Source organism: Bos javanicus, chromosome 4 (assembly GCF_032452875.1).
Source record: "Bos javanicus breed banteng chromosome 4, ARS-OSU_banteng_1.0, whole genome shotgun sequence".
Lineage (NCBI taxonomy): Eukaryota > Metazoa > Chordata > Mammalia > Artiodactyla > Bovidae > Bos > Bos javanicus.
Genome location: NC_083871.1, coordinates 51,872,159 through 51,885,677, shown reverse-complemented (window position 1 = coordinate 51,885,677; position 13,519 = coordinate 51,872,159). Strand labels below are relative to the sequence as shown.

The 13,519-nt window shown below is 40.1% G+C and overlaps 1 protein-coding gene across 10 annotated transcripts in view; it reads left to right on the top strand.

Annotated features, from left to right (window-relative positions):
* The window catches only part of ST7 (suppression of tumorigenicity 7), a 278,061-nt gene that overhangs the window by 228,017 nt on the left and 36,525 nt on the right, over positions 1 to 13,519 (top strand). For 9 of the 10 annotated variants that reach the window (XR_009735899.1, XM_061414029.1, XM_061414031.1 and 6 more), the window contains 2 exons: positions 6,931 to 7,003; positions 8,480 to 8,582. Coding sequence is in view for 9 of the 10 variants with exons in the window: in XM_061414029.1 (XP_061270013.1) it covers positions 6,931 to 7,003; positions 8,480 to 8,582 (176 nt within the window). In the remaining variant the exon portion in view is untranslated. Of the gene's footprint in view, positions 1 to 6,930; positions 7,004 to 7,773; positions 7,910 to 8,479; positions 8,583 to 13,519 lie in introns of those variants that run through there. The other variant, XM_061414035.1, reaches the window with a different exon arrangement.

The window sequence follows — 13,519 nt, the reverse complement described above, 5'->3', positions numbered from 1 at the left end:
GATAATGATCATATAGAAAGGAAGGTATACTTATGACGTGTATGGAGCAAAGCTATAGGTGATAGGTTGAGTTACAACTATGACTGATAGGCTGGAATGATATGCTGAAACCATTACTATTTAATAGTTTAGATTTTATCTTAAGATTTAAAATTTAATGGAGACATATGTGGAAATCCTGCTCATAGATTCCAAAATTCTGGCTGAAGTAATAGAGAGAAGACCCGCCTTTGAGTGAAATTGGTTTGGATAGAATGTGGAGTGAAGGTTTGTTGACCACATAGTCTTAGGAACAAAGTGCTGCAGCTGTTCAACTTCAGGGCCATCCTTGCTGGTACTCAGAGCTGGGGCAGTGGCCACGGGCTCCCCAGGCTGCATGTTTCCCTGGCTCTGTACTGGTCAGGTTTCAGGGATCCAGAGGATTATTTACAGTTGTAAATCTCATATTTTTAAATCACCCATGGCTCTGTAATAAAAATAAGTGAGAAGTTCTGAATACTGTGTCTTCAGTTAAAGGGCTGATGCTGCTAAGTCACTTCAGTTGTGTCCGACTCTGTGCAACCCCATAGACAGCAGCCCACCAGGCTCTGCCATCCCTGGGATTCTCCAAGCAAGAACACTGGAGTGGGTTGCCATTTCCTTCTCCAGTGCATGAAAGTGAAAAGTGAAAGTGAATCACTCAGTTGTATCCGACTCTGCGACCCCATGGACTGCAGCCTACCAGGCTCCTCCACCCATGGGATTTTCCAGGCAAGAGTACTGGAGTGGATAAGATTAGGTTTAGAGGAGATAATTTAACCATCTTAATAGTTGAAAGGTCAACTTGAGAAATAATCAAATTCTGTTTATTAAACTAAGAAGGAATTTTTAGATAAGGATCCATAGAGGGAATGGAGGGGCCAAAGTGATGAAAGGCAAGGGAGAGAAGACAGCTTCAGGATCATAGGTTTGGCTTTTTTTTTTTTTCACCTTTTTTTAATTGAGATATAAATTACATTCTGTAACATACACAAGTCTTAAACATAGAGCTGGATGACTTTTCAGTTATGTATGAGTGAGTGAGTGAAGTTGCTCAGTCGTGTCCGACTCTGTGACCACATGGACTATAACCTGCCTGGCTCCTCACTCCATGGGATTCTCCAGGCAAAAATACTGGAATGGGTAGCCATTTTCTTCTCCAGGGGATATTCCTGACTCAGGGATCAAACCTGGGTCTCCCACTCTGCAGGCAGACTCTTTACCATCTGAGCCACCAGTTATACATACACACCTCTGTGATCACCGCCCAGGATCATAGAATTTTCCATCATCTCAGAAAGTTACCCCTCAACCCAGCTGTAACCATTTCTCTGACTTCTCTCACCATGTATTAGTTTTGCAAACTTCACACAACCTCTTTGGAGTACTATCCACCAGTCATTTATCTGTCTTCTGACTAAATTCCATTTCCAGTTATATATCCAAGAACAATGAGTTTTTTTTTTTTTTTTTAAGAAAAAACATACACAAGAATGATAACAACAGCTTTCTATATAATAGTGAAGAACTGGAAAACAATCCAAATAGCCATGAGCAAGAGAATAAACATATTGTGGTATATTCACGCAATGAAATACTACTCAGCAATAAAAAGGGATGAGATACTGCTGTACGCTACAACATGGATGAACCTCAAAATATCATTTGGAATGAAAGAAGCCTGACACGAAAGTGCATACGCTATGACTCTAATTCTGTGGAGTTCAGGATTGTAGCTTTTAATTAAAGTTTTTTATGTCTATTTGATTTTACACACCTAAGATGCTTAGAGAAAGTTCTTCCCTTTTCATAAAAGGATCTATATGAAGCACAAGATGGCAAAGAAGTGGAAGGAGAATTAACGCCAGCAGTTCAGCTTTGCTTAAGTGAGAAACATCAGCATTCCTTCTTTCTATAATGAGTAATGGAAATACGTGATGTCTCATTATTTCCCTTCATTTCCTCCTTGGATTCTAATCCTTAAAGAGACTTTCTGGCAATAGTGGTAGCTACACACCACTTAAAAAGACAGAAAAGCACTGCATAGTTAGAGTCTCTTCATAAAATTGACTTAGAATAATTTCAAGTCTCTTCCTCAAAATAAAATTTCTGAATAAATTATAAGAAGTCTAGGAAAGCATCTTATTTGGTGTTATTTCCTGCTTTAAACTTCTGATACTACCATTTTCATCACTACTGTTAGTCACTCTGTTCCCCTTACCATTATATTCATTTCCCTGATTGCAAAAGCATAAAATGATAGTAGGCAGACAAATTTATGGAGATAGAGAACAGATTAGTGGTCACTGGGGGACAGGTATGGGTGACAAGGGAAAGAGCCAGCATAAGAGGATTCCTTTGGGAAAGTTGTATGTTTTGATAGTAGTGGTGGTTACATGAATCTACCCTTGGGATGAAATTGCATAGAACCACAAACTCATAGGAATGCATGTAAAAAATGGTGAAAACTGAATAAGGTCTATAATTGACTTAATAGTACTATACCAGTGTCAGTCTCTTGGTTTTTATATCATTATACAGTTTTGTGAGTTGTTACCATTTGAGAGAAGCTTCACAGAACTCTGTGTACTATGTTCACAACTCCGTGACACTATAATTATTTCAAAATAATAATTTTAAAAATTATAATAGGCAGCAACCAGCAAGTCTCAGTCTTTTATTTTCCCTACAAAATGAAAAAGGCAGTGCTTATGGGGCAAGCGGCCTATAGTAATTAGCTTTCTCCTAAAGGTAGTGTATATGGTTTTTCTTAAAAACTGTGCCAAAACATGCAGTTCCTGCCTCCGATTTAGATGTTAGGCAGTTATTAGATTAAAATATGGTTAACAATTGCACACTGCAAAAGAATACACTAACTTTTTTAAAGGCATGTAAATACATTTTCTAGATCTGCAGGGCTGACAGCACTTTGTGTAAGTTCTGCCTCTGTCTGTTTATGCTGTCTGTGTCTGGCTCTACCAATGTATTTGCCCATGATCTTGCTTCAGGCAGTTAGTAAAAAGAATCCTTCTATTTAGCATCATCATTATCTTTTAAAAATTCACTTATTACATGCACATCACAGGAAGCTTTGAAAATTCAGATAAACAGTAGAAAATTGTCTATAATCCCAGCACCCAGAAATAAAACTTAATATTTCATATGTATAATTCCAGCCTTTTTATCTCTCTGTGTATAAATGCTTTTCTTAAAATATGTGAAATCATAATTTTTGTAAACTTGTTTTACTTATTGATGTGTACACAATAATGCAGAACTTTCCCAGCTCATTAAATACTTACCTACCGTACAACTTAATGACTGCCCAGAATTGCACCTTGTGGATGGTGTAGCACCTTAGCCTTTCTTCTGTGATTGGACATTTAGGCTGTTTGCAGTTTTCTACCATTAGAAACAATGTTGTGATCTACATCCTTAAGGTTAAATCTTCATGCACAATCATGATGACTTCCCTTAAGACAAAGCCTTAGATGTAGAATTGCTGGGTAGGCAAAATGTTAAAGTATTTGATTTATATTGTCAGAAATAAGTGTCATTTACAAAAATATGTTGTAAAAGAAAGCCTTATTTGAACAAGATGCTTTACCTGAAGGGATATTTAGGATCAGTTTCTTTATAATGATTCATCCCTCCTTAGAGACAGATTGCCATTACCAAATAGATGTCTTGCTTTGACACAATTAAAAGAAAAATATTGAAACTATATAAGTAGGTTATGCAAGAATTGTTTGCTAGTTTTTCATTTTTGTTTAACAGTGAAAGCAAAATAGTATACTAAAGAGATAACAAATGAAATAAACTTGCTACTAGTGGAGAATTGTGGTATTTATATTTTTCCTTCCCCCATTTGATACTGACTAAAATATATATTTTTATTAAGTATTATGATCATGTGCATATACTACCAACATCTTCACATACAATAAAGGAATAAGGGTAAACATTTTTTAAATGGGGAAAATATACCATAGTAGTTGTAATGTTGCAGAGTTGTGAATGTCTTGTCTATAGGAGTGAAAGAGTTAAAGATTGCCTTTGATTAGGCATCTCTAATATTCTGCTGAAACACCTCAGTCATATATATGTTTTTGCATTTCCAACTAGGTGAATGTGTTCCTTTGCTTCAAAACAACCTGAGCCTTCTCCTTGAGAAGCTAAATCCTTAGCAACAGGTTTTCTTTAGTTTTTCAAGTGAGGCTTCCTCTTGTGCTGCCACCTTCAAATAATTTTGACCATTATTTTCAGTTTCAGCTCCTTTCTAGGACTAATCCTTTGTTCCCATTTCATTGAAAGGTGCTAGATTGACACAGAAGGAACACAGATCACTCTAGGAAGGGTGAAAACAGGGCTTGCATGAGTGCTAAGTCGCTTCAGTTGTGTCCAGCTCTTTGTGACCCTATGAAATGTAGCCTGCCAGGTTCCTCTGTCCATGGGATTCTCCAGGCAAGAATACTGGAGTGGGTTTCCATGCCCTCCTCTAGGGGATCTTCCCTACTGACCCAGGGATTGAACCCACTTCTCTTATGTCTTGTGCATTAACAGGAGGGTTTTTCATGAGGGAAGCTAAGGGGCTTCCCTCAGAGCTCAGTTGGTAAAGAATCTACCTTCAATGCAGGAGATGCCGGTTTGATTCCTGGGTGTGGAGGATCTGCTGGAGAAGGGATAGGCTACCCACTCCAGTATTCTTGGGCTTCCCTTGTGGCTCAGCTGGTAAAGAATCCACCCGCAATGCAGGAGACCTGGGTTCGATCCCTGGATTGGGAAGAATCTGCCTGCAATGAGGGAGACCTGGGTTCGATCCTTGGGTTAGGAAGATTCCCTGGAGAAGGGAAAGGCTACCCACTCCAGTATTCTGGCCTGGAGAATTCCATGGACTATACAGTCCATGGGGTCACAAAGAGTCGGACACAACTGAGCAAATTTCACTTCACTCTTTACCACTACGGGCTTAGATAATGTTTAAATGAAAGGTCTGAACTTAAAAACGGAGAAGGCAATGGCACCCCACTTCAGTACTCTTGCCTGGAAAATCCCATGGACGGAGGAGCCTGGCAGGCTACAGTCCATGGGGTCGAGAAGAGTCGGACAGGACTGAGCGACTTCACTTTCACTTTTCACTTTCATGCATTGGAGAAGGAAATGGCAACCCACTCCAGTGTTCTTGCCTGGAGAATCCCAGGGACGGAGGAGCCTGGTGGGCTGCCATCTATGGGGTCACACAGAGTCGGACATGACTGAAGTGACTTAGCAGCAGAACTTAAAAAAAGGGAAAAAGGTGTAAACTTTTAAGTAGAATGTGTGTTATCTGCAATTTTTTTTCATTATCTTCTAATAACAATCAATAAGTGGACCCTAGCAAACAAGACAGTTGATTCCTGGACTGTTTTTCAGTTGCTAAGTCCTGTCTGACTTTTTGCAACCCCAGGGACTGTAGCACGCCAGGATCCTCTGTCCCTCACTACTGGGAAGTAGTTAAATGTTTAGATATTGGAAAAACAACAAGACAAATCCATGAGTGTCTGACCTTTTCTTTCTTTCTTAGTCACAAGCACATTTTATACTGTGCTTACAGTGCTTAAGTTTTGTTTGAATATAACTTATGAGATCAGGATTGCAGAGACATCTGGCCCTTTCAATTCTGTATTGGTATTTTCTCTGATTATTTGTATTTTATCAACGTCATGAAATTTCCTTCAAAGAGAAATTCCTCATGCTGGAGTTGGTGGTTAATTGGTTATTGAATGAGAGATTGTTTTTCTTTTATGAAATTATTTTCTCCTGCTGCTGTCTGTTGTCTAGTTATGGACTTTCCTTTTCATTCCTACTATAATGTCATTCTTCTAAAGTTGAAAACAGCCCTACAAGAAACTTGAAGAGAATTCCAAGTGTTAAGAGTTCTTCTAACCTAGAGTGAATTTTGTAGCACCTTAGAATGGCATATTTTTACCTGGTCTGAATTAAGAAAGTATTTCTATGTCATAGTAGTATAAATTACTATGAGTGTTAAAGAAATACAGTTCTGGTACGAAATAAGATCATAATTTACATACAAGTCTGCCCCCCATCAAGGGACTACCCTCTTTGAGTTGATCTACTCTTAGTTGCACTCTGCGCTTTATTCCCTGTAAATGGAATCTGGTTCTTATCCTCACCCCTCCATCTGAAATTATCTATACAAACCAAAAGGACCTGTTTTTCTGGGCAACAGATTAGGCTTCATAATTTGAAAGAGGCTTTGTCATGGGTTTTTAATGAACAAAAATTGTTTAGTTTTATAAAGTTTTCTTATGTATATATAAATGTATATAGCTTTATAAAGATTTTTCTTCTCACGGTTAACAAAAAAACTGAATATAAATTTCTTGAAGCTTAATGCAAAGGAAATCTGGTTTAAATTTAAACTAGGTTTAAATTTTTAAAGATTAGTTTTTAAAATAAATTGATTTATCACTAAAATACTTATATTTTTTAAAAATCCAGGTAGTATTTTTTTCTTCACTTTAGTATTTCGTATACCTCTTGAGAAATTTTGTAAGTAACAAAGAGGTCCTATTTGCCTTTCTTGATATCAAGGCTCTTCATGTAATATTTATTTTATGTATTTATAGCTATTCTCTGCTTAAACTCAACATATGAAAATATACATTTTAAAACAGAAGATGATTGCCAGTGTGGTGGGCTTTAAACCTGAATTACTTACAGAAAACTGAATTACCTTGTTTGTCACATACCACCCAGATACATAAGAAACAGCTGTGTACTGCATACATTGATTGACATAGTCTTATGCTTTAGTAGGCTTATATGATTAAAATGCTAGTGTATTTAAAATTATTGCTCTTTGTTTGTACAAACGTATAACAGCTCCTACTTTTCTTTTCTCTCTGACAGATATAAGCTTACCAAAGTCGGCAACAATATGCTACACAGCTGCCTTGCTCAAAGCAAGAGCTGTCTCTGACAAGTAAGTGGAGAGTGACCTGGTGGTACTAGGTGTCGGTCTGGACTGAAGGAGATGCGTTGTGTCTGAGGGTTTCTCTGGAAGTTTTCCTTAGTCTATGAGACCCCTGCTTATGAGCATGCATTTTCCAAAACCTGCTGATCTTTCCTTTCACTACTAGAAGGAGGGAATGCATATCCCCAGGAATTGTAATGGTGAATGGGTCCCTAAAGAGGGATTTGTATGAAATTCCATGCCTCTGAGGTGACTTTTTTCCTTTTTTTTTTTTTTTCTTTTTTTGCCAGACCACAGATACCGAAAGGCCTGCTTGAGACTTACACAAAAATGCATTCTTTGATTCATTTTTTTTTTTTTTTTTGGCGTATTCCTCTTCCTCCAGCAGTCCAGGATGGGGTAGTGGTCATAACAGAGATGTAATACAGTAAAAAGGGATGGTCATCCCCCATTCTTTATCTCAGCAATTCCAAACTGACTCCCCACCCAGGGTTCGTGAGTCACCATCTCAGTGGGACCTTGGCCCTTTTTATTCAGGCAGGTGACAATGGCATAGAGAATTTCCATAAACCAGGTGACTGGCAGGTGAAAGAGAACAGATGGCTTAACTGGTTTTGAGTTCATAAACGCTTACATGTCCCACTCCACTCCCTCTGGAGCATTGAAAAGCAGATACCAGGAAAAGAACACAGCCTCTGCTGTGTCAGACAGGTTTGCTGTTCAGTGTGTGTGCACTTCAAGACCGAAGTAATTTTCTTTCATTCTTTTTTATCCTGTAGATCGCCAGTACCTACTGCAACATCTTTTCTCCCTACACAGCGACTCCAGCTTGGGAGGGCAGGGCCAGGGTTGTCACAGCTTCCCCTGTGGTGTCTGCCTGCCAAGCACAGCTCTGGAGTTAGCCCTGGGTGTGAGGTGAGAAAGAGATTGCATGGTCTGGTTTTTTTCATTCACTCGGGCAGGTGTCTTGCCCGCAGTTTGGGCATGCACACGCCCCCTGCCGGAATGGCCCCCAGCAGGCTCGCCTGCTGCTGAAGCTGCAAGACTTAACCCTCCATCGCAGCACTGACATGGGGTTGGGAGCCTCCTTTAAAATTCTCCCCAGTTCTGTTTTTAACCAAGTGCGCTCTTCTGTAACCTAGTTTTCTCTTTTTCCTACACTGTCTGCCCTTGTCAGTCCTCCCCCCTCCCCTGACCTAAGCAGGTACCTCCTAGAAAACTTAGATTAGCTATTTAGACAGAGAGACTTGACAGCTGAATTGAATTCCTTCCACGATTAGACACAAGCACGCTTTCTGCTTCTGCTGGGGTTTTTGTTGGCCTCTGTCTGAAGGGTCTCTCAGAGGTCTGATGCAGTGGAGGTTTGGAGAGCTCATGGCTTTGGCTCGCTGTGGTTTTTCTGGGCCCTTGATGTGTGGATGCCTTTCCGGGTTAATGCCCAAGCAGTGGTCCCAACTGGATGGTGTTTGTCTTTCTGCTTTTCAGATTCTCTCCTGAGGCTGCATCTCGGCGGGGGCTGAGCACAGCAGAGATGAATGCGGTAGAGGCCATTCATAGAGCTGTGGAATTCAATCCTCACGTGCCAAAAGTGAGTCTGGAATCCCCGAAGGAGCTCGTTATGAGAGCAGAGAGTATGTGGTGACCACAATGTCATGTCTCGAATACACCCAGTTCTAAAAAGACTGAATTGCAACCAGTGAATTTTGGTAGAGACCCTGCATAAGCTATGCTTATTAGCCTCATTTTTAAGCAAAAGCTACATTCAAGAGGCTTTGGGGCCCATTCTCGGGCTTCTTATAGTAAAGGTAAATTGATAGATCTAGCTTAGGCAGGCCAGGTCAGGAAGCCTGAAATTGGCAAAATATGGAGATCCCCAAGGATGTTGATGCATTTGATAGGAACTGCACATCAGTTATGGTCTTACTTAGCACCAACTCGAGAAATGAACCTTGCTGTGAAAAGCAATGGTAAAAAAAATTACTAATATGGAATTCTGTGTCTCCATAAGTGAAGTGAAGTAAAAGTCTTGCAGTTGTGTCAGACTCTTTGCGACCCCATGGACTATGCAGTCCATGGAATTCTCCAGGCCAGAATACTGGAGTGATAGCTTTTCCCTTCTCCAGGGGATCTTCCCAACCCAGGAATCAAACCCAGGTCTCCCACATTGCAGGCAGATTCTCTACCAGCTGAGCCACAAGGGAAGCCCAAGAATACTGGAGTGGGTAGCCTAACCCTTCTCAAAGCAGATCTTCCTGACCCAGGAATTGAACCAAGGTCTCTTGCATTGCAGGCTGAGTCTTTACCAACTGAGCTATCAGGAAAGCCCATAAGTAAATGATAATTAATCAGTATTGGCCAGCGAATAATGAGGAAAACCTCACAGTATGGAGGAGTATTCTTTTGACTTGTGAGTGCTATTTTAATAGGAAATATTTGTCTTATTAACTACAAGACTGATCAATTTATAAATATTCAATATTTCCCGTGTGTTTTTTATCAATTTGATTTTAAGGGAGTCAAATCATGGCAGAGGATATTTCTGTAATCTTTTATTCAGAAGGAGAGTGTGTGTTCATGAATTACCTGTCTTTGAGTACCTGCTCCATGATAAGTTTATTGCTGAGGGCCATTTCTGTTTCTGGATATTATAAAGCATGACCTCTAGGAAACCTCCTATAGTTCATATCAGGTACAAGACAGTTTTCTTGGCAGAATGTCTGATGAAAATTTCCGTTGGTGAAAAGTGATAAAATCAGGCTGTTTTCTTGTTTTGTTGCAGTACTGTAGCAAAAGGGTGGATTTGGGGTGTCTGTGTGTGTGCCTGTGTGATGACTTATGGAGTTACCTACTTTAATTTACTTTGTTGATCTCCAGAGTGACAGAAATAGGTGATCTCTATCATTCCTAAGGTTTTACTTAGATCATGGTCATCTTCTCACAAAACAGGAAATTGAAGAGGGGTGCACAGTGCCACATTTGCAGAAGGATATATTTATCCACTGTAGTTTCAGTGGATAATGAGCAGCGTAGTATTTGTAGACTTAGGTATTGTATATAGGGTGGTATAAAATATATATCTATTTAATATCTTTTCAGATAAGTTAAAAACATATTATCAAATTTAATTAAAATGTAAAATGAATCATGAAAATATTATCCTGAATTACAGTAAACTTAGGTCATCAATTAATATTTATTGAATGCCATTCTCTAACTACATAGCTATTTTATGAGCACACATAGGTCTCTTTTACAAACAGTATTGGGCAATTGAGTCCTAGATTCTGAAACAAAAACTTGGGTTCCAGTTCTGGCTCTGTCATTTACTAATCATGGGATCTTGAGTTTAGCATCTCTGAACTCAAAGTTTTCCCTTGTCTTCCAAGTGAAGATAAAAATATAAGCCTCTCCTATGTTCTGTGATAAAGATCAAGTGAGATAATATATTTGAAGTTCTTTGAAAGTACTTGAGCGCACCATGTTTGTAAATCATTAAAATTATTGATATTTGGCTTGTTGGCAGCTCTTCAAGTATGGGACCTGAGTCTTAACTTTTTCGGTTATACCAGCGTAAGCCTGTCATCCTGAGACACAAGCTAGAAAACTGCAGCAATCCTTGGAACAATGCTTGTTGATTAGACATTTTAACTGAAGCTGTCATTTAATTCTAGATAATGGTCTTAAATGGTTGAGCCTTCAGAAGAGTAGTAAGAGCCCTAAGAAATAGTTTAAAGCTGCCATGGAAGAATTTGACTCAGTCAATTAGTATTCTAGTTGTAAAATAGAAGTCTTATAAAAGTGGAAATAACTAGAACAAGTTGAGAATATTTGATTTCACTCTAGCTTCCAGTGATTAAACCAATAGGTCATAGGAATAAAATGATTCTCCACCACTTTGCTTTATTGATGATTGTGCTGAGGAGAAAACTTGTTTCCAGATCCTCCTCATTATTGACATTTCTATGGGGGAAAAGCCCCATGAATCACTGACCTCATATGTGCAGAGTTAATCACATACGTCTGGTTCAGTTCAGTTTAGTCGCTCAGTCATGTCCGACTCTTTGCGACCCCATGAATCGCAGCACGCCAGGCCTCCCTGTCCATCACCAACTCCCAGAGTTCACCCAAACTCATGTGCATCTAGTTGGTCATACCATCCAGCCATCTCATCCTCTGTCGTCCCCTTCTCCTCCTGCCCCCAATCCCTCCCAGCATCAGGGTCTTTTCCAATGAGTCAACTCTTCGCATGAGGTGGCCAAAGTACTGGAGTTTCAGCCTCAGCATCAGTCCTTCCAATGAACCTCTGGTACATGTGTACATATGCAGACTGCTAGTAATATCTTTTATACATGTTCTGTTTGTTGGGACTGCTTCCTAACGTGTACACACATGCACGTGTGTGTGTGTGTATGTATATGGGTGCCTTTTCGGGCAGAGAATAGCCTTAATTCTAAGAGACATCAATGGAGGATATAAACACTTAAGATTCTTTCAGTAAGAAGGGACTTTAAATGTCATGTGGGACACCTCCAAGATTCTAAGCTTAAATCTCTCATAATGATACTATTAAAGTTATGTCATATTATTGGTGTCTGTTAATGTTTACTATGTGGCAAGCACAGTGCTAACTGAACCACATATGCCATCTTATTTATTTTTCATAACAACACTGTGATACTGTTATCCCTGCTACATAGAAAAGGGCACTACAGGTTTGGAGAGGTTAAGTAATCTGCTGTTGGTTACACCATTAAGTAAATGACAGAGCCTGAACTGAGTCTGGGTTATCCAGCTCTTAAACATCTCCCTCCACTGTCCCCCAGATCCCGCCAGGTGGCAGACCAGCCTAGGCAGGAACCTAGAAATGATGGCAGCCACATCCCCTCCCAAGGCACTTGATTCCTGTGGACAATCCAGATTTCTTCAGGGTGTTATCGTGTCTTACTTACTTCCATAGTTTCTTTTCCTCTTTCACAAGAAGTTTTCAGTGGCCTACCCCCGGAATTTTCAGTATATACATGCTGTTTTACCCAATTATAGCCTGCTTGGAAGGAGAAAAAATACCAACTATGGTAACTGTGAATTGCCTTCCATAAATTTATAGTTTAGTTCCAACCCCAGTAAGAATAGTTAATATTTCAATGTCCAATGATAAATATTAGTTATTTACTCCAGGAGGGTTATTCCTGGGAACTCTCTTCACCTGCAAACATAAAGAATAGGGAGTATTCCTCCTAACCACACCACAGGACTGAGAAATAAATAACAATAGTACAAAGTTGTGGATTTTTGTTCTGAAGGAGAGCCTCAAAGTTGTTTGATTCCAAACATGATTTCTAAAGCTTTAGATTGCAGCAAAGTATAAGGAGGAAGCACCCCATAGACTCATGCTGCTGCTGCTGAGTCACTTCAGTCGTGTCCAACTCTATGCGACCCCATAGACGGCAGCCCACCAGGATGCCCCGTCCCTGGAATTCTCCAGGCAAGAACACTGGAGTGGGTTGCCATTTCCTTCTCCAATGCATGAAAGTGAAAAGTGAAAGTCAAGTCCCTCAGTCGTGTCCGACCCTCAGCGACCCATGGACTGCAGCCCACCAGGCTCCTCCATCCATGGGATTCTCCAGGCAAGAGTCCTGGAGTCGGGTGCCACCGCCTTCTCCGCCATAGACTCATACTGCCATCAAATTGTGTTACTCCCTTCCCGAGGAAGTGCAGCTGTGTCTCCAGCCCTACAGAAGGTGTCAACTCCTTGGATAGTTCTTCAGGACTGCTTATGATCTAATCCAACTTGTCTTTTTATTTTTTCCTAGTTTCTTCCAACAGGCCATCCTCCTCACCCTTCACCCCCACCGTTGCAAGTCACTGCTGGGAATCGTGTACCTCCCCATCCCAGAATCATTCTTCCCCTCTGGTCTCTCACTACACCGCACTGATTATGTACCTACTGGTCACCTCTTTTGAGTTTGATGAGGGGTCTTAGGATCTTAATCATGCTGGTGATTTTCAAGACCTGGGTACACAGTTCAAAAAGACAAAGCTTTTAACCATTGGAGGAGTTTCCCATTCAGTGTGCTTAAAATAGGAGTTTTGAATTTAAGGAGAGTTTCTCCATTTTTTAAAGAAAATTTCACTCACGTTGTTCTGTCGCTCAGTCGTGTCTGACTCTGCAACCCCATGGACTACAGCATGCCAGGTTTCACTGGCCTTCACCATGTAATGCTGGACCAATGAAGGGCCAGCTCGGTTCTATATTTTGTATTGTTACATTGTATTGCTATCTATTGTTTAATGGATTTTTAGCTTCAGTTTTTTTCTTCTGCTTTCCCTACAGATGTGCTTTCGCACCTGCTCTGCTCTTGCTCAGCCTGACAAGGAGGGGTACATTTCTATCAGAGATCTTTACACAGATCTAAGTTAATGAGTTTATGTGCTCTTAGTATGCCACACCTCCATCTCAAGGCTCTCCCTGTGAAGAGACACATTTTTGGTTTGGAGGATGTTGCATTCACTCCTTCAGGGTGCTAA